This window comes from Myotis lucifugus, unplaced genomic scaffold (genome assembly GCF_000147115.1).
Source record: "Myotis lucifugus unplaced genomic scaffold, Myoluc2.0 scaffold_18, whole genome shotgun sequence".
Taxonomy (NCBI): domain Eukaryota; kingdom Metazoa; phylum Chordata; class Mammalia; order Chiroptera; family Vespertilionidae; genus Myotis; species Myotis lucifugus.
Window position 1 is genome coordinate 3,683,687 of NW_005871066.1, and position 26,933 is coordinate 3,710,619.

A 26,933-nucleotide genomic window follows, 5' to 3' on the forward strand; every position below is an offset into this window, starting at 1 on the left:
ACGGTAATTTTAAATTTATACTGAATAGGTCTAGTCAATGAATGCATTCACCAATCACCGAGAGTAAACAAATGCACACACTGGGGTGAGGGTCAGCGCACATGGAACATCACCTGCTCACGTTAAAACTGCTGCAGTCCTAGGAGGTTTGGCTCAGTGGACAGAGCATTGGCCCGCAGACTGAAGTTGCAGGTTCAATTCCAGTCAAGGGCACATACCTTGGTTGCAGGCTTGATCCCTGGGAGGCAACCAATCACTGTGTCTCTCTCACATCAATGTTTTTCTCTCTCTGTCTCTCCTCCTTTCCTTCCACTTCTTTAAAAATCAATCAGGTGCCGGAACCGGTTTGGCTCAGTGGATAGAGCGTCGGCCTTCGGACTCAAGGGTCCCGGGTTCGATTCCGGTCAAGGGCATGTACCTTGGTTGCGGGCACATCCCCAGTGGGGGGCGTGCAGGAGGCAGCTGATCGATGTTTCTCTCTCATCGATGTTTCTAGCTCTCTATCCCTCTCCCTTCCTCTCTGTAAAAAAATCAATAAAATATATTTTTTTAAAAAAATCAATCAGGTGAGGATTAACAAAACAAAACAAAATGCTACAGAAAGTCACACCAAGTGACAACAGAACCAACTACCATGAAGGATGCATGTGCTCATTATTCCTGGACATTGTTTACAAGCAGTGCTCTTGGATTTAAATATGTGGGCTCTACTTGTAGATATGTAGTAGTATCCATTTATGTCAATGAAATTACTAGTGTTCTTTCCAACATATGGCCTATTCGCTGAAATTCATTAAAAATAACAGTGAAATAATAACAAAAAAATAACCTGTTAATTTAATTATAAGTAAATCTTGGTTAAAAGCGTTTTTAAATTAGCAGGGTGTTAATTTTCACATATGACATATGGACTAGAATCCAAAGTCTGTTAAATTGAGGTCCACAAAATCAAGGGTTTACTGAACCTATAAAAATTCAATTTATCTTTGAATTATAAAATTTCTATCAATCACAATTAGATGTTGAAAAATATTGGTCAAGCCCTGGTTGGGTAGCTCAGTTGGCTGGCAGATCATCCTGTACACCAAAAGGTTGAGGGTTCAGTCCTGGTCAGGGCACATATTTAGGTTACAGGTTCAATCCTCAATCGGGACTCTTTCCGAAGGCAACTGATTGATGTTTTTCTCTCACATTAATGTTTCTCTCTCTCTCTCTCTCTCTGTCTGTCTGTCTCTCTCTCTCTCTCTTTCCCATTTCCACCCTCTTTAAAAATCAATAAAAACATATCTCCTGATGAGGGTTTAATATATATATTGTCAAAAATTTAAAACTATCTGATATAAAAAGTGTGGAGTGAAACAAGTAAAAAATCTAAAGAAAATCAATGAAAAATTCAAATATAAATAAATTTCTAGATACCCCACAGCTACTTGAAATAGACTGAATGTTTATATTCCCCCAAAATGCATATGTTAAACCCTAATGCCCAATGTGATGGTATTTGGAGGTAGGGCCTTTGGGGGATGATTAAGTCATGAGGTGAAGCTCTCGTGAAAGAGATGAGTGCCCTTATAAAAGAGACCCCAGAGAACTCTCTTGCCCCTTTGCTATATGAGGGCATAGCAAACAGACAGACACCTATGAACCTGAAGCAGGCTCTCACCTGGCACCAGCTGTACCAGAGCCATGATCTTGGATTTCCCAGCCTCCAGAACTGTGACAAGCAAATTTCTATTGTATAAAAGCCACCCAGTCTCTGGTATTTTGTTATAGCAGCCCAACTGGACTAAGACAGTACACTACTATGACTAAGTATAATGCATGAATGTCACCAATAATAGAATTATAAAAATAATAAACATTTAAATAGATGTAATATTTTCTGTAACATTTTGGGCTTTAATTATTTTCTTATTTTCCTCAATACATGAGGGGAAAAAAGAAAAACTAATTTTTATAATAAAAAATTATACTTGGGATTTAGAAATATAAACACAATTATTTTTAAGTGGATTTTTTTCAGATTACCAAAAATCAACAGGAATTAATGAGTCAAAGGTTTATAAGGCATTATTTTGATGATTAAGCATTTTCTCAGTTTTTATGTTTCAAAATAGTTAACATTGCACTGGAAACTTTCCAGAGTCTGCATTTCATGGAAAGGAGAAATAAAAATCTATTTATAATATAACATGAAAGAAGAAAGTTGTATTTTAAAATACACCCTTACAATACTAGTAATTAAAATAGCTGCCAAAATGAACATTCGATTTATTTTTTTTTATCCTTTTTCCTTTGCATCTTGTAATAGCAGCTCAGTGGAAATAATCATCCCAGCTTCCAAATGAAATAAATTTAGATGACTGGAGTGCAGTCAATTGCCATTCCACTCTACTACAAATGGAGAAAATAATGGATTTAACTAAGCAGGGCACAAAAATGCATCACGTCACTGTCTATTCATGTCAGAACATCTGAAGTTCATCAATATAAATAATGTTTGTATTCATGTCATAAACAAAGCATCAGTATAATTTATACTATTTGGAAATTTTTAAATGCGAGATGGAAAGGCAGATGAAGGCTTTTGGAACCAAGAAGTTTGAGAAAATAATATAAACAATTTCAGTAGATATTAGTATAATATTCTAAATATACAACCTCTTCGATATTAGTGGAAACTGTAGATGATTTCTCTAAATTTACTTTTCAAAAGGCTTTTTCCAAGCTGGATTTATATAATTTGGCCATCGTCCCTTGATAATATAGCTAAGAAGTTCTAAGATAAATATAAAACAGTAATATATTGATGACTCACTGCACACATTAAAGTGCACACAGCGGCATGGGGTGGGTTTCCGGTGACTTTGGATTTGGTCATTACACTTATCTCTAAATCACAAAGCCGCTACTATATAGAATTCCCAGCACGGAAGAAAATTCCCTGATTTCTAAAACCCCATGCTCTATCCAGCATCGGAGGATACCTTTTCCTCTTTGTGGAGTGTCCTCCACCCAATAATCTCCTACTCATCCTTCAAGATCTTTCACAAACAAAATCTCTTATGGAACCTCACTCGTTTGGGCTGCAATTGCACCTGAAGTGGGCTTCTGTCAGCACCAAGCTCGAGTATTGGTTCTCCACCTGTCTCTCCCATTAGTCCAGGAGCGCCACCAGAGCCACCAGTGTTTATATCTAACACAGCCGTGGGCAAACTACGGCCCGCGGGCCGGATCTGGCCCATTTGAAATGAATAAAACTAAAAAAAAAAAAGACCGTACCCTTTTATGTAATGATGTTTACTTTGAATTTATATTAGTTCACACAAACACTCCATCCATGCTTTTGTTCCGGCCCTCCGGTCCAGTTTAAGAGCCCATTGTGGCCCTCGAGTCAAAAAGTTTGCCCACCCCTGAACATGTCTGCTGAATGCAAAATGAACAGAGGCAAGAGCAAGCTTCTCACATGCTTTCCTCTGAAGATATTTTGGTTAATATGTTTCAAGATTACATATGCTGTGGAATATAAAACAGAAAGCAACCAACAAACAAAATAAACTCACAGACATAGACAAAAAAGTAAGGAGGTTACCAGGGGAAAGGGGGAGTAGGGGGAGAGTGGTGAGGGTAAAGGGGACAAAAGGATAGTGACAGGAAGAGACTACGCTTTGTGTGGCGGGCCCACAATGCAATACACAGATGACATATTAATGCAAATAGGTTTACAGTCGTGAGTTTATTCTTTTTTAATATTTATTATTGTATTATTTTCCATATACTTCCATAAACTTAATTTTGCCCACCCCTGTAATGTATTAACCAATGTCACCCCAATAAATTTAATTTCAATAAATAAATAAGTTTTTAAAAGATTACAGATGCTTTCTTTTGGCAGATGCAAAAAGAACACTTTTCTCAAGGCCCAACCCTTATTCACATACATGACTACAATGTTTTCATTATACCTGAAAGCAAAATAATCAAGAGACAAGCAAAGGACTTTTAAACTTGATCTTATTCAATTCAATCCCTCATTCTAGCATGTTAAAATCTTTCAGGATAATCTTTCATTGTATTACTTTTCTTTTCCCAAAGGCCTACTCGAGGCTACATAAATTTGCTATTTGCAATTGCTTAACCCTGCTGGTGACACTGAAAATATGCATTTACTCAGCATTCACTGTTAATGACCAGTTGAGTTGGGAACAGAAATCTAAGTTGAAAATCATTTCCCTCAAATCTTGCAAAAAATTCTTCCATTGTGTTCTAGCATCCAAGACAATCTTCTTGATTCATGTTCTTTGAGTGGCTTGCTTTTTCCTTTTTAATCTTTGAGGATATGCTCCTAATCCTCAGTGCTCCAAGATTTCAAAACCTGTGTCTGGATGTGTTTCTTTTTCTGATTCATTGTGCCAACACCAAACAGGCTCTTTCAATATACACAACTGCGACATCTCATTTCCCTGAAATCCCTGTCTCATTGTTCTCTCCATCTTCACAAGCCACTCTCCGAAAGGTGTGACTTACATCCAATCCCTCCTGCCACAGTAAAATTACAAAAGCTTGTCCTTCTATCCCCCTGGACACCCCCAGTGCCCGCCACCCAGGCCCTGTATCCCACCGCCTCTCTCCTTCTCAAAGATTTCATTGCTTTGTGATTCCTTTCTCTTTCCTGATCATCAGCCTCTCCCACTTAACTCGATCATTTCCATTACTATTCAAACATGTTCTACTATTGCAAATTTAAAAACAAAATAAAACCCACACTCCTTCCAGCTACATCTCACTTCTGAATTACTACTGAGTTTGGTTGTCCAGTTCTTTCTAAACACTTGCAACACTGGATCCTCTACATTTATCCTTGGATTAAGCTGTAGCTTAGACTGCACCGATTTGAGCTCAGATAGAATTATATCTAGTAAATTGAGTTTTATCAATTTTTTAAAGCTCTGTGAAATTTCCTACTCATGAATTATAAAGATAAGCTATAGAAACATTATTTTTTAAATTTATATTTTGTATTGATTTCAGAGAGGAAAGGAGAGGAAGAGAGAGATAGAAACATCAATGATGACAATCATTGATCGGTTGCCTCCTGCACACACTCCACTGGGGACTGAGCCTGCAACCTGGGCATGTGCCCTGACTGGGAATCGAACCATAACCTTCTGGTTCATAAGTTGAAGCTCAACCACTGAGCCACACCAGCTGGGCTAGAGACATTATTGACGAAGTGACTTGTCCTTGTGATATTCAGAAGAGAAACTACATCCTGGATTCAGAATCACAAAAAAGAAAAATGCCAGACACACATTGAGTACAAATTACCTCATTCCTTTCTTGGGGATGGGTATTCTGATAGAGCAGTAGGGGGCACCAACATCTACCTCAACCCCAGAAAACTATACTTTCTTCATATCTATCTCCCTTCATCACCAAGGGCATTTCCTAGGTAGAATTCTGTGAGACACTGAAGTAAAAAAACCACCAGGGAATTGCAATAGCTACTCTTCAGGTTTCAGGTGACACAGTTCATGTGGTTCCTTATTTAAAAGGCCTTGTCCTATCCCATGACTCAGCCTGTCAGCCTGCACCATGGCACTGCCATCTATTCAGATATATGTGACTGGATCAGCCATATAGCTGAATATTTGGTGATATTTACAGAATGGTAAAGTAATCATGCCCTACAGCAATGCTCTAAAAGTCACTTTATCTAAAAAATAATAAACATAATGCATTAGGACATAAATATCCCCATTTTTCACATGGAATAACTTCTTGCCTTTTTTAAATGATCTCAATTACCAACTCATCATACAGCATCATAAACTGAGGTCAAACATATTTGTACAATTTCCCAAGGACATGTTGGCAACAATTTTTTAGTTTAACTAAAGAGAATAGTTTAACAAAAGAAATGTACAAAAATTATTCCAGCATCCAAGTGAAGATCAAAGCTAATCCAAACAAAACAGTGTCACCCTGGCCAGTGGCTCAGTTGGTGGGAGCGTCATCCTGTGCACCAAAAGGTTCCCAGTTTGATTCCCGATCAGGGCACATGCCTAAGTTGTAGGTTCAACTCCTGGTTGTGGCATGTATGGGAAACACCGATCAATGTTTCTCTCTCACTCTCTCTCTCTTCTCCTCTCCCTCTAAAAAATAAATGAATAAAAACATATGCTGGGGTCAGGATTTTTTTAAAAAAGGATATAAGAATATATGCACACATAAAAATTAATTCCAGTTTCTAATAGTCCCTAAAATCTAGTTCAGCATATACCTATCTCATAAACATTTTTCAATCCTTTAAATTTTTCCCTCAAACTATCCTCATCCCCAAACAAAGATAAATCTCTAATAAAATAGGACCTAGCTTTATAACTTTTATGTCCTATATACTTAATACTATGGCTCTTAGTTTTCAATATTTAGCTGAACACCACCCTTTGCAGAAAACCTTGGTGATGATGTAGTGCACTTAATAGAAAATTTCAAAAGCCATAACTCCATGGTTTACTTACGAGAGGTTTTGGAAGCAAGAAGAGTAACTTGGGAACCACCTAAGAATCGAAAACCCATTACATTCACCTGTTCATCTTCGGACTGATTGGCAAAGCCTGCAAAAAAAAGGGGGGGGGGATCACTTTACATAACCATGAGGTAAGACAATAGTCGAAACAGGAAACTTAGCTGATGACAAGCATGTTTTATGTCACTAGTCATGTTTAAAGCCCATGCATGAATTAGATTAACTGATCCTCATGTTAGCTTCCAGTTGCTAAAATTTCTGCCTCATAAGAACTCTCTGAAATCATCTCATTTCCTTTCTCCTGCTGGTTCATTCTAGGTCTAAGGTAAGACATGCACAGGTGAACCTAGAACAGAAGCAAGGAAATGACCAGTAACTAGCAGAGTTGTGTGAAAAGGATGTAAGAGCCAATTTAAAGAGACTATCACTGGCCAGAGGTGAAAATATTTAAGTATCAAAAAATAATAGCTGCAATGGAGTGAAACACATCAAATACAATTAAAGTGTTTATGTTGATACCAAAAAAAAGCCAAATTATCAGTCTTGGAGGATTAGAGAATCAACCCCCCCCCCTTTTTTTTAATTGATTTCAGAGAGGAAGGGAGAGAGAGAGATAGAAATATTAATGATGAGAGAGAATCATTGATCGGCTGCCTCCTGCACACTCCACACTGAGGGTCAAGCCCACAACCCAGGCATGTGCCCTGACCTCCTGGTTCATGGGTTGATACTCAACCACTGAGCCACACTGGCCAGGCAACTCATTATTTTAAAAATCAGTAATAAACACAGGGAACCATGCATGTATGCTGGTGATCCTACTTGTGCACCACATAACCCACAGTACATAAGGGAAGGTTCTCCAAATAGAACTATTTTAGTCAAAAACTGAAGGAAGCTTGAAAGAAATAGAATATAACTATTTTCAACTTCCAGTGAATGAATGGATCTCAGCACTGAATATCAATGGCTGAGACCATCACAAACAAAAAGAGACAAGCAGATATCTTGTCCCCCTGCTGAAAGCATAAACCACCATTCATTAAGCAATGTGGCCAAAATAATTAAGCTTAACTACTAGCTCTAGCTGCAACTGCAATTTACAGGCAACAAAGTGGACAGATAAAATAAATATTAAACAACGTCCCAGGGATGTAATGGGTGAAATTCAGAGTGTGAGAAACACATAGGAAAAATAATATGTACTCTTCAACAAATAGTTAAAAGGGAGATGAAGGGGTAAAAACCTATAGAAAAGGAGATACCAAAAATGCATATTAAAAAATTGCAAAATGTAAACCACATTTGAATTCCGACTCAAACAAACAAAAATTATAATGTTGGAGACTTTCACTTCAGGCCAAGATGGAGAAACTGGAGCCACAGTTACCCTTCCATCGGAAACAACTAAAAAAATGGGACAGAAAATATGAAATACTTTTTTAAAATATATTTTTATTGATTTCAGAGAGGAAGGGAGAGGGAGAGAGAGATAGAAACATCAATGATGAGAGAGAACCATTGATCGGCTGCCTCCTGCAGACCCCACACTGGGGATCAAGCCTGAAACCTGGACATGTGCCCTGATCGGGAATGAAACCATGACCTCCTGGTTCATAGGTCAACTCTCAACCACTGAGCCACACCTGCCGGGCTGAAATACTTTTTGTTAATACATTGGAAATCAAGAATTGAACAATGACCCCTTCCGAACAAGAAACACACAGAGTGAGCCCTATGATTGCCCCAGTTTACTGCCTTGAGAAAGATCTGTAGGCCTCAAGACAGGTTGGGGAACCGAGGTGCAACAAAGCATTCTCCCCAAGAAGGGAGATAGAATTGGGAGTCTGGAAAGGTCAAAGTTGCACAAGTTCACAGGCAGGGTGTCAGAGAAGAGAGCGCGACAGAGGGAGGTCTGCAGAGATCTGCAAAGTGCCCCTGGAGTACCTATCCCAATGCCAATCAGTCCACACCTGTAAGGAAACTACGTGAGGCTGAGGGAAGACCACAGAAAAAGATTACAGGGAACATGGAATCTGTGATCCCACCCAGAGCCAGGAACCAGCCCTGTTCTCACTGGCCAGGATAGGAACCAGCCTAATTCCCTAGGCATCGTGCAGAACACATGGAAGAGTTCGCCCTCAGAAGTGGGTGAAGTTTGCCCTCGAATAAAATGTTGCTCCCATCCTGCCTACCACCACCTGAAAGGATCAAACTTTTTCAAGTAACTTCACAGTGTCTCAGAAAAAAAAAAGCTCAAGAAGTTTTAGAGGAAAACTAAAGTACTCAACACACAGCTAGATAAAATTCAGAAGTTCTGTTCTTCAAACAAAAACTACAGGACATGCAAAGATGGAAGAAATTACAATCCATAAGAGGGAGCAAATCAATCAGAACTAACTCAGAAATGACATGGATGACAGACTCATAGACAAGGGCATTTAAACATTATTATGTTGTTCTGTATGTTCAAGGACATTCTATTACAGACATGGAAGATGGTTTTAAGAAGAAGAAGAAGAGACCCTATCACTCTTGAGAGATGACAGCTACACTGTCTGAGGTGAAGCACGCTGAGTGGGCACACATCACACCCTGCAGAAGAAAGTGACTCGAATGTACAGCAACAGAAACCACCCAAAATACAGCGCCAGGAGAAACAAAGGTTGAAAAGACAGCATCACTGAAATCTGGAACTCAAGGACAGGTTGATCCAACATTACTTGACATCAATACATAAAAGTCTTATATACCAAGAGTGAAAAATGGAAAAGTGAAAAAGTACCAAGAGTGCTTATGTTGAACAATGACAGGATTCTAGCATGTTTAATATGAACACAGATCCAAGATCTCCCAAAAAGAACCGGCTGTATCACATACATTGGATCTTGAAGGAAATTTTTTTTAATCTGTCATTGAATCCTATTTCTAAAGTAAGTAAGAAGCAAATATGTGCTGATGAGTCTAAGATACCAACGATATCAAAACAATTGAGCCCCAAATCAGGAGAAACACGTACCTAAGCTTTCCTAGGCTTCCAGAGATTACCTCTCTGATCAAAAGCCTGCATTTTTATCTAGCCTCTGTGGGTTTTATCCATCCACAGTAAATGTCAACCACTCAGAAGCCAAGGTCTTAACCACTTTTATAAGGCACCAATAAGTTCGGTGTGCAGCATATAATTTCCTACTAAATTTCCAGGATAGTATAGGAGACCCAAGGAATTAATACATTTGTATAAGATGTTGTGAAGGTAGTGACTGTTTCTGCCTTCTTTATAATCCAAATTTGTTATATGAAAATGACTAAGAAGGAAGGAAAGGGAAGGGAAAAACCAAAAGGTACAAAACCATTTGCTAACAATATACATATATACCTGGTATACCCAAACTCAAGCCAAACTAAAGAATAGGTCAATTGTAATAAAAAGCATTCCATTTTGGAACTGGAGAGCATTATGCTAAGTGAAATAAGCCAGTCAGAGAAAGATAAATACCTCATGATTTCACTCATTTGTGGAATATAGAGAACAACATAGACTGATGAACGGGGACAGATCCAAAGACAGAGAAACAGTGATCAGACTATCAATCCCCAGAGGGAAAGTAGGGGAGGGAGGGGCCAAGGGGAAGAGATCAACCAAAGGACTTGTATGCATGCATATAAGCCAAACCAATGGACATGGACAACAGGGGGATGAGAGCATGAGTGGGGCGGGGGAGGATGGGGGTTTAATGGGGGGGATGAGGACACATTTGTAATACCTTAACTAATAATTAAAAAAATAAAATAAAATAAAGCATTCCATTTTGAAGGCTTTTCATTATACATAAACAACGCTTTTTAAACACTTCAAATTCATGAAAAATAAATTGTAAGCACTTTAAGTAGTTAATAACACAAAAGTTGACTTACCATAAATCGCTAAAGCTTGTGGGAAATACTCTTTGTATTCTAAATCCTACCCACTAATGCAAGGGTGAGGATGCATCTCAGAGTCAATGGTGACGATTTTTTAATGAGGGATTTAAGAGGGTTGATTTAATTCCCAGATTTGTTTTTTTTAATTCCACCCCATCACCAAGAAAGTGACTAGAGGGCTACATTAGAAACCTGGTTACTGCAGATGCTTCATCCAATCGATGCCTCTCTTTTTTCTAAGTTACTCAGAGGAAAACTGACACCTGGAGAAAGTCACACCTTCACAGATTACCCCAAATGTTCACTGTGATGCTGAAGCTTTATATACGGAGCCCCTTCTAAGCAATCAGGGCCAGAGAACGAACATTCGAACATTCCAGCTGCTGCAGGCAGCAGAACCACAAAGAGCACCTACTTAGGCGATTACTTTTCAGGGACATAAGACTGTGCTTTAGAAAGGTACCTATCCAGAAACCTACAATGAAAGTGAATAATAAATATTTACATTCCGAGCCAAAAAATTCCACAGTCTAAAGAGAAACATTTGATGTTCTCGTCTCTGGATACTAAAACAAAATAACGATTATACTAATTTTAATCAAACTTAAAAGGTACACCTCATTACCTTGTTGATATAAGCTACTCGCCTTTGAACAGGCAAGGGAAAAATCCTGGAGGCATTTTCATATTCTGACTTAACAATTATCTGATAATTACCCCATCATTACCTGCTGGTGAAGGATTCCATTCTAAATTCTTAACATTTCTGATATATTACAGGCATGTAAGGCCTACCTGGAAAGAGACTGAGAAGGCAGACTGGAGGTTTGTTGGTATCAATCGTTAGTTTGTGGCTTGCAATTTTTGAAGGTTGGCCTGGTAAACAGATTAATTTCAGGGGAAGTCTGAATTTACATTGAGTAACCCGAGGAATGCCTGAAATAAAAAGGGAGAAATGCAGAGTCACGAATGTGTCAAATAATTTGATACACAAAAAATCTGTACTACTAACAGTCTGAGCAGCAACATATCCCAGTTTAAAAGTCTGCTGCCTGCCCATTTTGTCTAGCATAACTGAACTGCACATTATTATCATAATTCACATGTTTATATTATTGTCAAAAAGCAGAAGGCAATATCAGGGATCACTGTAAGTTATATAAATGTCTAATCACTATGCTGTACACCCGAAATCAATATTGAATGTCAACCATAATTTAAAAACTAAAAAGATCACGAGGACTAGTATTGCAGATTTTTTAAAAGTGAAAGGCAGAAATAAAATCTTAGAAAAAACACAGGCATGAGGTCTGCCTTTAATAGTAATACCATATTTTTAAAATCAAGAAACACTTCAACACTATATATAGAGTTATAGTCAATTACTGAACTATCTTTAAACTAAGACCTTCAAAGTTCTTGCCCTAATTTAAGACTCTCAGCTAAGATGAGCAATGAATATCAAATTTACATCAGAAAGACTTTATATGACTATATTTCATAATTTCTCTATCCCCACACACAAATTTTTTAACCTTTAGGCTTTTTTACTTACTGAAAATTCAAATTACAATTAACAATTTGCAATAAATTACAACATGAAAGCAGAATTTGTTCTACTTAAGATCTACTGAAGTTCATGACATTTTATACAGTAATATTAAGAATATTACCTTCATATGATTCAATTTTTCTCAATCCATTTAACTTCACATACCAGTTAAGTGACATTTTTAAAGGCTTCCATAGTCATTCAATTGTCAAATTTTGTTTTTTATGTACACAGGCATATTTAAATAGGTAACTGAACAATACATAACAATGAAGACTTTTATGTCAGGATTAAAAGTTTTTAAAAATCAATTCCTTTCAATATTTTTAAAGAGAACGATACTGAAACCAAAGCAAAGTGGGCTCTCTACTTATAAATCCAGAAAAGCAATTCTACAACTTTCGTTTTCTCTCCTTTTATTCTAGGGTTCTGTACTTGATAGGTAATATACAGAAGCCTGTATCTCGGAACCTGCTGTACTTTACTTGATGGGGCCACACATTCATCCCTTTACTGCCTTACAGTGGAGTCAGTGAGCAACTTAGAAATAGTAAAGTAAGAGCAGTTGGAGTTTGGGAACATGATTCCAAATTAGCAACATATTTTGTTTAAGCCAGTTGGGGTTGAGTGGCTTACTCTACATCCAAGCTGGGACTATACTTTTCAGTATTACTTGTTCAGTGGGATAGCGAGAGATCATCAGCAATGGAAACATGTTGATATACGAGGTCAATTAAAGACTTTTTCAGAGCACGGGGAGCATATTTGTCATTCTCCAACATAATCTATTATCCATCAAATTTTACGTAGCTCATTTTTTGCTCATAACCAACAGATGTTTAATTCACTTCTGGAATCCTAGATGCAAAGTATAACTGTGACTCTTCAGAAAGGTCCCAGGGTATTACATATATCCTGACATTCTGTGAGATTTAAAGGCATGTTTATTTGTACTTTGCAATGGCAAAAAAAAAAATTTAATCCTCACCCGAGGATATTTTTTCATTGCTTTTTAGAAAGAGCAGAAGGGAAGGAGGGAGGGAGGGAGGGAAGAAAAAAGAAAAGGAGAGAGAGAGAGAGAGAGAGAGAGAGAGAGAGAGAGACTTTGATGTGAAAGAGACACATGGGTTGGTTGCCTCCCGCATGCACTCCAACTGGGGCCTAGGATCAAACCTGCAACCCAGGTACATGCCCTTGACCAGGAATTGAACCCGCATCCCTCGGTGTGCAGGCCAAGACTCTAACCACTTAGCACACCAGCCAGGGCAATGGTAAAATGTTTCGACTCAAAATATTATGGTAGCATGATCTAAGCTACTGCTCAAAGCACAACTATGAATGTCACCACACACAAAATATTAGGACGCATTAGTTTTTCCAATTTCATATATTCCACATATCTCCAAATTATGGAACTGTACCTACTAATATATTTCCTCTACAATAGATAAATTAAAGCCTCAAAACCTGAAACCTATCTTCATTTCCTTCATTTTTAATGAATAGTGGGGGGAAATGCTTCACCTTCGGATAACTCTTTATGCACAAAAATAAGCGATCTTCTATGTACTTGGAACCAAAGTCTGAGCTAATTGTTCAAACAAAATCTGGCTGTAAATGTGCTTCTAAAACTATACTGCTAAGACCGTGGCTCTGTTTCGCTGGACCAGGTACTGATTGAATTTGTGGTAAAAAATTTAATCATGATCAACAACACTAGCCTTATGCTAATGAGCCTATATTTGAATATTGGTACTAAATCTCTAAGAACCCAGAGCTAAAGAAACTGGTGGTGTATATATGTTTTCAGAAACTGGAACAAATGCTTATAAGTACTAATAAACCCAACAAGGGAAATACATTATAACTCAATTCACAGTCCAGTGAAGTTAGTTAATGACAGTATGTTGGGTCCACACCCCTCTGGCAGGGACTGGACCTCCTTGGACTCCGGGTATTCGACAGAGAAGCCATGAGAAGTTGTGGGTATATAAGAGAGTCTTTATTGTAGCCCAGGCTCCAACAGGAGCTTTTAGACAAAGCAGTCCTTCAAAGTAAAGTCCCATACAGTCGCCATACACCGGCTAGGTAACAATACATCTTTCCGACAAAGTCGCAGTAGCCTCCAACATAGGAGCTATACAGGAGCCATCTTTAGGGCTACAGCCTCACTAAGCAGCTGCCTCCCAGCCCCCCTGCCTGCTGGTCAGTAACATCCTTTAATACTAACTTAGACAAAAGAGGCTTCTTGCCAAATAGTGACCTCACTATCTTGGGTTATAGACGGGCATGCTTGCGCAGCATACAAACAGTAAGATAGCTGTGTCCTTGCTTCTTGCACCTGCGTATAGTAACTTAGCCTTGAACACTCCTGATTAGGATTCCCACGCTCAGAGTGGCCTTGAATATCCCGCAAACTCTAGACAGGGTCCTTACACAGTATCGCACATTTGGGCAACCGTCTACAATTGCTAAGGTTTGTAGAACCCTCCAGAATTCCCTTTTTCTCTAGGAACTGTAAACCTGTTTCATAGGACATTTGGAAAACATTATTTTGGAAAATGATACTTAAAATTTTGATTATAAAATGATGGCAACTTAAAAAGTTTTACCATTTGGGGGGGAAATATAAAATCTGCCCGCCTGGCATGGCTCAGTAGTGACAGTTCCATTCCCTGTCAGGGCACATGCCTGGGTTGCAGGTTCGATCCCCAGTGTGGGGTGTACAGAAGCAGCCAATCAATGATTCTCTCTCATCATAGATGTTTCTATCTTTCTCTCCCTCTCCCTTCCTCTCTGAAATCAATAAAGATATATTTAAAAAGAAAATATTAAATCCTTCAGAAACCAGTTTAAAGAAACCGTATCCTTTTTTAAAAGATCACAATGCCAGTATTTTATATTATTTTTCATCAAATTAAAAACCAAGCATTTCAAAATACAATCTCTAGTATGCAATTGTGGTGTTTATCAGAGACACATTTCCATTGAGATTTACATTTTCTTAAGAATCTTGAAATGTAAATTTGGCTACAATTATTCTTCAGGCTACCATTGTACATAAGAACCACGTGGAGATATGTGTGAGTGTGCACATGTGCGCATCTATAATAAGGAAGGAAAGAATTACATGTATTCAAAGACTTTCAACTAGCTTTCAGCTCAGTTGAAAGAGCCTAATTGGTCCTAACTTTGCCTACCATCAGTGATATTTTCTCTGTGTTGTTGGCAAACAGGCTTATTCAACTCAATTTTAAGCTGAGAGAAAAAAAATGTGGTCATTTATAATATTCAAATATTGGCCTACTCATTCATCAGACTGACTTTGTGCTGCAGTCTTTACCAAGTATAATCGCCTCCAAACACTTCCCTCGCTAACCTGCTAGAGGAAATGGGCAGTTGCAACTACTTGGTACAATTAATCACAAAATTATTTAACACTGAGAAAGAAAAGTCACATCAAAACCACTCCTGATGGAACAATTTTTCCAGGAAGAGAATTCTGACTACACCTGGCACACCCAAGAGCCAGTATCACTGTCAAGAGGGAAGCCAAAATGCGTTTTAAAAAGAGAAGGGGGGGGGGCATATATATCAAAGTAGAATAACTATGCATATGCATTACACTTCCACACAGCGCCTGTAGCACTCTTTCCAGCGGCCTGCTAGAGTCATTTCATTCTGAAAACAAGGCGCCCCAAGCAGTAGCGGTGTCTGGTAGCCAGAACTTCCTTGATCCCTTCCTGTTATGTCTGGCTACGTACTGTGCTCCAACTGCAGTCCTGTTACACCTCCCATGTCATGTAACTTGAACGCAGAAATCATGGAGACTAACTCTTATGGGACAACATAAAACCTCGTTTGCTTCCCTCTTTGCCGTGAGTAAAAGCAAGACTGCTTATCGGCACTGCAGCCTGAACAGATCAGGTCAATGAAACGGACCGTCTTTGAAACCTGAAGCCTCGTGTGCAAAGTGGGAGCTCAGTGGCAGCCTTTCTTTTCTTGCCTGCTAGCTGAAGCTGGGTGTTTCAACTCGACTCCCCAAAGCTTAATTATAATTTTAAAATATATCATGAGATTATTACAACCAGCTTTTGCTTTGTACTGAAATACTCAAATTTCCATATATTGTGATTTTTCCCCCTAATGGTTGGGACTGAATTTACAGTAAGAGGGAATAAATTACTTTTTTTAAATCATTTAAATAATATGAATATGGTGAAACAAATCATTTAAATAATATGAATATGGTATTTCACAAAAGTTAGTGCAAATTTTATCAGCTATGTGCAATCTTGCATTTTTAATAACCCAAATTCTAATTTGACTAGTTTACTTTATGTTATTAAGCTAATCACATACTTCTGTTAAAATATTTCTCATATAAGTGCATTTTCACCTTCCAAATACTATGCAACTAAGGTAGTTGGCATCACCAAAACTTTATGAGCAAATATTGCCATTATTTTAAAGTATTTTATGTATTTATTATTAATGAATTAACATTGTTATCTAATATTTATTTTAAATAGCTAATATGAAGATAAACCAAATAAAGTCTGTGTCTATGAGGAAAATAATCAAAGCAGAAGATTCTTTCTTTTATATATATATTTTTTAATTATTTTTTAATACATATTTATTTACTTATTTCAGAGGGGAAGGGAGAGAGTGATAGAGAGATAGAAACATTAATGATGAGAGAGAATCATTGATCGGCTGCCTCCTGCACACCTCTTACTGGGGATCGAGCCCACCACCCGGGCATGTGCCCTTAACTGGAATCGAACTCAGGACCCTTCAGTCCACAAGCTGGCACTCTATCCACTAAGCCAAATCAGCTAGGGCAGAAGATTCTTTTATAGTGTCTGTCATTTATCCTAATATCGTATAATTCAAAGATGAGTGCTCGAACCTGTCTCCCAGAGAGCTCAAAATCCACTAGGGGACTCAAAGGAAAAAACTTAATGAAATTCACATTATGGTCAGTTTCACAGTAGACTCATAAACAAAGGTTTGGAGGAATACAAAATGGGTTAACAATTCATACTGACCCGGACAAGATCAAGGGGTCAGACCTGGGATGGCATTCCCCCATAAATTCTAAACAAGACAAAGAATAGGCCCACAGAATGAGCACGCATGGCATGCTGACCAGAGACAGAGGTGGGTCTGTTGGGGCACAGAGAAAACAGACAATTTAGAACTCCGTGGCAAACACCTTGTGTCCTTACTATTTCTTCATTTTAGTAAAATAAGATAACAGAGCATACAGGTAAATCACCAGTCAGAAATCACTTGTCAATGACACCTGATTTTTTTAAAGAGATATGGAGCTTCATTCTTTCTCATGACTCTGCTAAATGGCAAGTCTCTATGAGAGGAAACATGTAGTATACTCTCCATAGTCAGATCAAGGAAATGAATCATCCTTAAAGAGGTTTCTATAGTTAAAATAGCAGTCCATAGAATGAAATACTGCCGTTTGCAACAACACCAATGGACCTTGAGACTATTATGCTAAGTGAAATAAATCCGTCAGAAAAGGCTAAGAACCATATGATTTCACTCATATGTGGGATTTAAAACTAAAACTCGTGGACACAAACAGCAGTGTGGTGGTTGCCAGAGGAAGGGGGTCGAGGGTGAATGGAGTCCTCATATATGGTGATAGGAGATCTGACTTTGGGTAGTGGGCACAGTGCAATATGCAGGTCTTATAACATAGAAACCCATACCTGAAGCCTGTATGATTATATTAACCAATGTCACCCCCCTAAATTTAATTTAAAACAATAGTTTATAAAAACAGTTAATTCATGTTATAATACCAACTCAATTCACTGACCACATTTCAGTTCAGAAATTCATTTAGTTCTAAATTATTTTTCTTACCTACCTTCAGGACTTCGATCTATCCATCAGAGGCAATGCAGAAAGGGTTAGGGGAGAAAGAATGCAACAAATTACCTATGGTAAAATTACAACACAAATTTAATACATATCTGCTTAAAAATATAAATTAAATTTTTCAAGATTCTCACTGATGATTTAAACTGCTCTCCAATAAAAATGAGTTAAGGTTAATCCACAATTGACGAGTAAAACATGAATAAATGAAATCTAACAATATATCTGCACTTCCATTCTCAGAAGTCCATGAGAGTGTGCTATTCCATTGCAAAAGTGGCAAAAAGAGATAAAGATATATGATCTAGCCAAACAGCAAACCAACCTCAGCACGTAAATGGCATCAAGAGCATTAAATGCATTGCTGGGAAAACAGTTGCATGAAAGACCAAATACATAATCATAATAATATTTCCAGTTAGTCTTGCTTATATTATAATTTCAGCCAGTAGATACCACTATGCTGTAATGTCTTTGGGTGAGTTGCTATTCTTGCTATTCTTTTACTTCTACCTACTTTTTTTTACTTTAATTTCTAATATATTTTCAACCAATTAATGTTATGCTTTTTTGTTTAGCAATAATTTATAGTTTTTTAAAATTCTGACTATAGAAAAATATAATAGCTAAAACTGATACATGCAACAAGCAGCTCACAGACTTATTTTACAACTTTATAATATATTTTTAAGCATTTTTTCCACTTTGAAAATGTACTAAAGTTATAAAATCAACTCAGAGCATAAAATTGTCAATACATGAGCCTGAAAATTCCCTTAGGCAAAATAAAAACTACAATAATTACTAAAAACATTACTAAAATAAGCAAAGTGGGCATCAGTAGAAGGAAAAAAACTAAAAAAAAATGTAACACTGCTGAAATACCTTATTATCAGTTACATTACATTTAATCATGTTTGGTTAAATGACAAAAAGCAATGATGAATTTTCTTCTACCAATCAACTGTCAAACTGTTACTATAAAAAATTAACTATACAGGAAAAATATATAAAATTGATTGACTCAATTAAGTTGAAACTTATAATAATTGAATCTCAACTGGACTAAAGATAACCTTTTCCCCTTTTTTCCAACTTTATTGAGATATTATTGACATATGTAAGTTTAAGGTATACAATGTGATGAGTTGATACACATATATATTGCAAAAAGATTACCACTATAAAGTTAGTTAATATCTCCTTCTCCTCATATAATTATCATTTTTGTGGTGATAACATTTGAGATCTACTCACTTAGCAACTTTCAAGCATATCATACAGTATTGTATATTATAGTCATCACACTATACATTAGACACCCCCCTCCCCCACAAGAACTTACTCATTCTAGAAGTATGAATCCTTTGACCAACATCTTCCCATTTTACACACCTTCCCCGACCTTTGGCAACCATCATTTTATTAAAAATAACCTTTTTAACCTAAAAAGAGGTTGTTGTTTTTAAATACAGATCAAATTATACTAGGTCTGCTCTTAAACCAACTAAAGGGTAATTAGTCACTAAAACAATATCTAAAACTCTGAACATTAATCTAATGTTAGAGTAACCCTAACAGTCTTTCATTTATTCAGACTAGGTTTTTCTCTTTAGTTCAAACAGATAAAGTATGACTATATACCATTCTTCTAGTGAGAGTAAAAGTATATCATATTTGCTATTAACTGAAAAAATAGAATCAAACATTATATATAGAAATCCACTAAATTGACTTATCACTAATTATTCATAACACATTAATATAACTTGGACATACAATTTTAACACTAGAAAAGAATCATTTTTCATTTAATAATATTTTACAACGTGTTTTCCCATCTTACCACTTAAACATTTCACTCATAACTACAAGTGCAAAGGGGTGATTAATCTTGTTTACCTGTTGGTCTGGCATAAGAAACAACAGCATTTCCTTCCAATTCAGGTGGTGCATAACTTCCTTTCAGAAAAACAGAAAAGGCCACCGTTCTAGTCATCTCTGGTGCTATAAGCAATGTGAAAGTAATGGAAGTTACATAATTATGGACAGTGATTATTAACAACCATTCAAATTAGGCCTATATTGTATGCCAGCTACTGTCCTAAGCACTTCACATGGATTAACTCATTTAATCCTCACAATGATCCTATAAGGTGGGTGGTATTATTATCCCCATTCCTTTCTTTTTTTGTTATTGTTGTTTGTGTGTGGGGGGGGGGGGGCGGGGACACGTGCAAGAGGGAACTGGCTAGAGAGTAAGAGGCCTGCCCAAGGTCATAGCTAAGACACAGCTGGGAGCTGACTTTAGAGCAAGGGGACCGAACACCCTACCCGACCGCTTCTCTTTGCTCAGGTGAACAGGCAGCATGGACAGAGACAAGGGTACAAAAGGGCAAGAGCCTGTGGGAGTGGGGAACAGCACTTTCTCATGGTCAGGACAAGACTGCAGGGGAAATCCAAGGAGGGGACTGGATGTGAGGGAACCACAACAATAGAGACAGCAGATTGCGCACAGCCTTCTGTAATCAGGCATGTGATCTCCAACCTGGGTTAGAAAGCCCTAACGGGTTTGTAACTGGAAAAATAAATTGTTCAGAATGTATTTTAAAAAGATAAATTGAAATTATTGTAAAAATTTAGAAAACAGCCCAGCCGGTGTAGCTCAGGGGTTGAGCATCAACATATGAACCAGAAGGTCACAGGTTCGATTCCTGGTCCGGGCACATGCCCAGGCTGTGGGCTCGAACCCCAGTGGGGGGCATGCAAGAGGCAGCTGACCAATGATTCAATGATTCTTTCTCATCATTGATGTTTCTACCTCTCCCTTCTTCTCTGAAATCAATAAAAATATTTTTTAAATAAAATTAGAAAATAAAATGAGAAACCAATTGTTAGGTATCATCTCCAAGGCTACTTCAGCCATTCAACCATTCCTTCACTCACTCAATGAGTAATTTATTGAGTTCCCACTATCTGCCAGGCATTCAGGTAAGAGTTGGTTATACAAAGGCAAAAAAGAGAGAGATGTCCTTGACTCCCTGAATAAGACATAGGCTCCCCAGCTGAACTGTGACAGTAAACAAAGAAAGATAATTCAGAAATCACTTTAACAGAATCAGTGACAACTTACATGTAAGTGGGAGGGGATAAGAGATTCTATGCCAAGAGGTGCCCTATTATAGGCATTATTGCAGATACCTTACATAGATTCATTTTTTCATTAAATCCTCAAGACAGCCCTACAAGAAAGACATCATTATCCCTTTCTGCAGACTGAAAAAACGGAGGCTCCAAGTAATTACTAATGTAGTTTGCCCAAGGTTACACATAGAGTGAGAGTCGGGGCCAGGATTCAAATTCCGGCCAGACTCCAAAGTCAATATTCTTTCTTCAAACATTACTGATTCAATAAATAGCTCACTAGAGAAACACTAATAAAGAAAGCCTTCCAAATTACAGTGTTTAAGTACAATTACAGGTCCACCTAGTTAAGGAAAGCCCTTGGAAATCTGTAATTACTTCAGACTCAACAACCATTCATTGAATGTCCATGCTTGATGCTTAGAGGGAAAACACCATAAGCCAAACAACACAAGCATTAATTTCAGGCAGATACCAGTCTCACAATTCAGACAAGAAATACATCCACGAAAGGAACACACTAATAAAAAAAATTTAATTTTAAAAAAAGACAACCTCAAACTACGATAGACTTTAAGCCAAAACCAAACACTCACCGGTCAATTCAAAAGTGAATTGGTCACGTGACAATACCAAAGGTGGCTGCACGTAGACTGATAATTTGGCTTTTTGCAATGCCACTCGATTCTGCAGTGTGACCTAAGGAAATAGAAATTGTTAGTAACTACAAATTATATTCTATCCAAATTAATAACATATCACAACTACTTAAAAATCAGTACAAATAATTAGGAAACATCATCTAAAAAAAAATGAGAAGCTACAAAACGTAACATGTAACGTAAGTGGTAGAATGAAGTGTCCTACTCAGTTAGAGACTGGGCCCTGAAGTTAAACAGACTTTTCTCCAAAGAAGACACAGGAAAGGCTAAAAAGCACATGAAAAAATGCTCAATATCTTTAACTGCTACAAAACACAAATTAAAACCACAATGAGATACTACTACACAACCACTAGAATACTATAATCAAAAGGTCAGACAGAAATAGGTGTTAGAAAGAACGTGGAGAAATTAGAACCCTTATATATTCTGATGGGAATGTAAAATAGTACAGCCACACACAAAGTCTAACAGTTTCTTTAAAAATTAAACATAAATTTACCAAACAATCTCACAATTCCATGCCACGAGAAATGAAAACATATGTTCATGCAAAAACTTGTACACAAAGGTTCAAACCAGCATTATTCATAAAAGCCAAAAGTAGAAACAACCCAAATGTCCATCAACTGATGACTGGATAAACAAAATCCAGTATATCCATACAATGAAATACTAATCGGTAATAAAAAGAAATGAAGTGCTGACACATGCTACAACATGGACAAACCTTAAAAGTAGTATGCTAAGTAAAAGGAGCTAGACACAAAGAAACACATATTGTATGATTTCATTTATATGAAATGTCCAGAATAGGCAAATCTATAAGGACAGATATAGACTTGCAGTTGCTGAGGGATGGAGAGGGGGAATGAGGGGGGAGCAGGAGAGAAGGGAACAGGAAGTGACAGCTAATAGGAATGGGGCCATTTTTAAGGGGAATGAAAATGTTCTCAAATTAAATTATGGTGATAGTTCAACAACTCTGCAAATATGCTAAAAATCACTGAATTATGTACTTTTAATGAGTAAATTGTATAGTATCTAAATTACATCTCAATAAAGCTATTAAAAATGTTCACCATTATCCAGGTGATTACTTTGTAAGTTATATAAATACCCAATCACTGTGCTGTACACCTAAAACTAATATATTGTATGTCAACTATGATTTAAAAATTTTTTTCATTTAAATTAATTTTTTAATTTAAATTTTTAACTTAGAAATGTTCTATCAAAAGCAAAGGAAGATATCTGCCATCAATTGCTGATAAATAATTACATCATGAAATATTATATGTGTTCATTCTTCTTTTCATATAGATGTGGCATCATGAATTATTTATCTTAACCACTATCAGTGTATTACATTTTACACAAGTCAATTATTCTCTAAAGATTTCCTTACTTTGCCCAGCCAGTGTAGCTCAGTGGTTGAGCATCGACCTATAAACCAGGTGGTCACAGTTCGATTCTCAGTCAGGGCACATGCCCGGGTTTCAGGCTCGATCCCCAGGGTGAGATGTGAAGAAGGCAGCCAATCAATGATTCTCTCTCGTCATTGATGTTTCTAGCTTTCTCTCCCTCTCCCTTCCTCTCTGAAAACATTAAAAAAATATATATTTAATAAAAAAATTTCCTTACTTTTCCTAAGGAAAGTAGTCTTGAAATTTCTCTTAAGTAAAAGACTTGTATCACCTATTCCTTAATTATATATGCATAGCTTAGATACATATCAAAGCACTATATTTTCCTCTATGGCTTAAACCAAAAAATATCCGACATAACTAATTCTAGAAAATGTCAAAGAATGGCTGCATTCACCGCTGCATCTCTGAGCTGGCTGGATTTCCAAACTGGTGCTCTCGCTTGATGATGCCGGAAACCTTCCCACTCAGATTCGAATCAATAGCTAAGAACTCGGGTAGCAGTGTGTCGGGAACTTGCTGGGGATGGAGCAGCATAGAAACCATGAGCCTGGTGACCTTTCCTGGCCAATGAGAAGGGGCATCATTTTCACGCAGTCAAGGAAAAAGCTTAATGATCTGGCTTCCATTGGGCATGCTCTCTCTTTCGATCTACCTCCTAAACGGCCCCGTCTCTTTGAATAATCTCTCCTAGAGGAGTGCACATGGCTGGTGTGGTAAGACAGACTTTCACAGTAGACCTGGGTATTGCTCTTCACGTGACACCTAGTATCACCAGAGCTGAGGAGCATTCTCTACCTCGCACCTTTGCTATGGGGCAGTGCAGTCTAGTTACTAGGCACTAGTATATGAGACAGATATATTTCATTATTAACTGGCATAATGAAAGGACTTACTTATTTTTAAGGAAAGTAGTTCTGAAGTTTCTCTTAAATAAAAGGCATGTATCACCTATTCCTTAATTATATATACATACATACATACATTCATACATATAATAGAGAAACCATATACAGCAATATACAACTGGCCCACAAACATTATATATATAATTAGATTCAGTAAATACCTTGAATTAATTTTAAACAATGTGGATATTTGTACAACTTAAAAATAAGTTAAACATGAAATTTTGACTTGCACAGTAAAATTTTTAAAAGACAACTATTGATGCAGATGAATACAATAAACACAGCAAATGAACAATGAACCCTCAGTTGTTACTCTATCAGCCCTGGGAATACATGAGGGGAATCTGCATCCACGAACAAAGCTTCCTCAGTGACGTCTGACCATTGTAACCTACTGCCTCTCTAGTCCAACCCTGACGGCAATTATGAGAAGAAACCAGATATGCACCACAGACAACATTCTTACAAATAGCTCGTCCGCTGAACAAATGGAACACATTTTAATACTTTCTATTAATAATAATATGATGCTAGCTTATACATACATTTTTAATTAATCACATTAACGATAACCATTAGCAGCTTTCTATATTCATAGAACCATGCTAATAGATTATTTATGTGCATTATCTCATTTATTATTTGCAACATGGTGAAACAGCTATTATTACTATATGCCATTTTATAGAAAAGAAAACTGTGGCTCAGAGAGGCTAAATGATTCGCCTAGGGACATTCTGATTGTAAGTGGGGGGACCACAGTTGAACTTCCGGCTGCCAGACTCCAGAGCCCATGCTCTGAATCAAACGGGGTTAAGTCTCAAAACAACTGTGCACATGAACGAGTGCCCCCATTTTACACTTTAAAGACAGAGCTTCAGAGAAGCTAAAGAAGTGCCCAAGACCATCCAGCCAGTATGTGCAAGAGAGCTGAAAGCTCGGTTTTAAAAGTGAACGTGAGCAATCCTGGAAGTAGTACCGGGCTGTGTGTAAGCGAGCAGACACTCTGCCTGCCTGGCCTGGCAACGTGAACTTAGACAAAGGTCACACGGCTTCACATTGTCACAAAAGTGTCTGCATTTGGTTTAGAGGCACAACCGTGAGACCTCTCCTACATGGACTTACAGAACCCCAACAATGGCGAGGCCCTTTCCAAAGTGAATCAAGGAGATGTGGGACGAAAATAACTACAGTAACAAAGAAGAGCTGTGTTTGAGCCAAAAAAACAGTTAAAGACTTGGCTAGATCGTAAACTTCATATTTTAAGAGAAAAATAATTATAGAATATTAAGGGAAAAGTATAAAACATTAATACAAGAATTTTCCATGCTCTTTTCTGCTCCTAACAAAATGAAATATGATCCTTAGGAAACAGAATACTGAATTTTTTTATCCTCGGTGTATAACCAGGACTCCAAAGGCCAGGTATGAACAAACCACTCTCCCATCAGGCGCACTTACTCAAGGCAGCCACATCTTCGCTCACGTGGAACGGATGGAAACATTTTCTCAATTAACAGGATTTATTATGATGGAAACATGCACGCTTATATATCTTGGCCGCTGTTGTTATAAAAGGCTAGAAGGGGAGATTTATAGCAGAAATGTGTATAGAAACTGTCAGACCGAATCAGGAAGGCATTGTGTCTGCTGCGGAAGTCCAGCTGACCATGTGCGACCCTGTGTGGTGCCTTCTTTCTCCTGTTCTTTAGTGGCAACAGGAGCGTTAGGAATGGCTTAGTCCAGTGGTCGGCAAAGTCTTTAGTCAACAGAGCCAAATATCAACAGTGCAACGATTGAAATTTCTTTTGAGAGCCAAATTTTTTAAACTTAAACTATATAGGTAGGTACATTGATATTAACTTAATTAGGGTACTCGTAAGGCTTAGGAAGAGCCACACTCAAGGGGCCAAAGAGCCACATGTGGCTCACGAGCCGCAGTTTGCCGACCACAGGCTTAGTCATTCTCAAACGCAATAACCCACCGGTGAAGGAGACTTCCCGGTAGTGTCACACCAGCATCTGGAGGTGGCTAGTCCACCTGAGGCACTTTAATCTAAATGCCTTAAGAGCTGCCTGGGACAGAAAGGTGTGTTTCCTTGTAGCCATCAGCAGTAGCTGGGGGGGAAATTAGCATGAGCAATGTTATCTGGTTGAGGTACAAGACTTTTCTGCAATGTATAGTGTGCGCCTGAGTTATTATGTGTATGTGTCTGAACAGTATCAGTAGATAGACATAAAAAGGGTTTCCCCACACAAGTCTATAGATCATTCCTGGAACTCTGAAGGGTTTCTTTTTTCTTAAGTGTTTGATTTCTTGCCACTAATGCTTTTCCAGACTCAGAAGTATTAATGAGATAGAGCCTTTGATTGAATAGGGGAGGGAGACTGGGGAAAGACCACCCTTGTTTCCAGTGGCAAGAATCCAAAAAAATTAGCTTAGGAAACTGTTAAAAGATTGGGCTCCCTTCAACTTGTACCACAGAGCCCCACACTAGGGCCACCCGCCGGGCCCAGTGTAAGCGAACACAATTGGTAGAGCCTGGTACCCTGTCAAGCTCCTCCAAGGACAGCAACCCATAATCTAAGAAAATATGAGGCCCTGTCCAAGTTTTGAGCGAATCGCCAAGATCCACAACTTTCCCTGGCTCCACGCTCTGGGCAGTGATAAATATTGTCAGCTTAATAATGTGCTGACTGATTACCACACTTTAATCTAAATGCCTTAAGAGGGTTCTCCATTTGAGTCCTAGTCTAAAATTCTACAATGACGGGACTAAAAATTTTAACCAAAACCACATCCTTCATATTCTATTTTTTCAAGACTATCAATTTGTCACTACTCTACTTTGTGGCTTCTTCATTTAATATTTT

General features: G+C 37.7%; 1 protein-coding gene across 1 annotated transcript in view; it reads right to left on the minus strand.

Moving 5' to 3' along the window:
• Positions 1–26,933, minus strand: part of BBS9 (Bardet-Biedl syndrome 9) — a 311,978-nt gene that overhangs the window by 157,021 nt on the left and 128,024 nt on the right. The window contains exons 13-17 of the mRNA XM_006085338.3: positions 21,656–21,758; positions 19,818–19,922; positions 17,905–17,919; positions 11,249–11,389; positions 6,525–6,620 (exon numbers count right to left, since the gene is read on the minus strand). Coding sequence (XP_006085400.1) covers positions 6,525–6,620; positions 11,249–11,389; positions 17,905–17,919; positions 19,818–19,922; positions 21,656–21,758 — 460 coding nt within the window. The remainder of the gene's footprint in view (positions 1–6,524; positions 6,621–11,248; positions 11,390–17,904; positions 17,920–19,817; positions 19,923–21,655; positions 21,759–26,933) is intronic.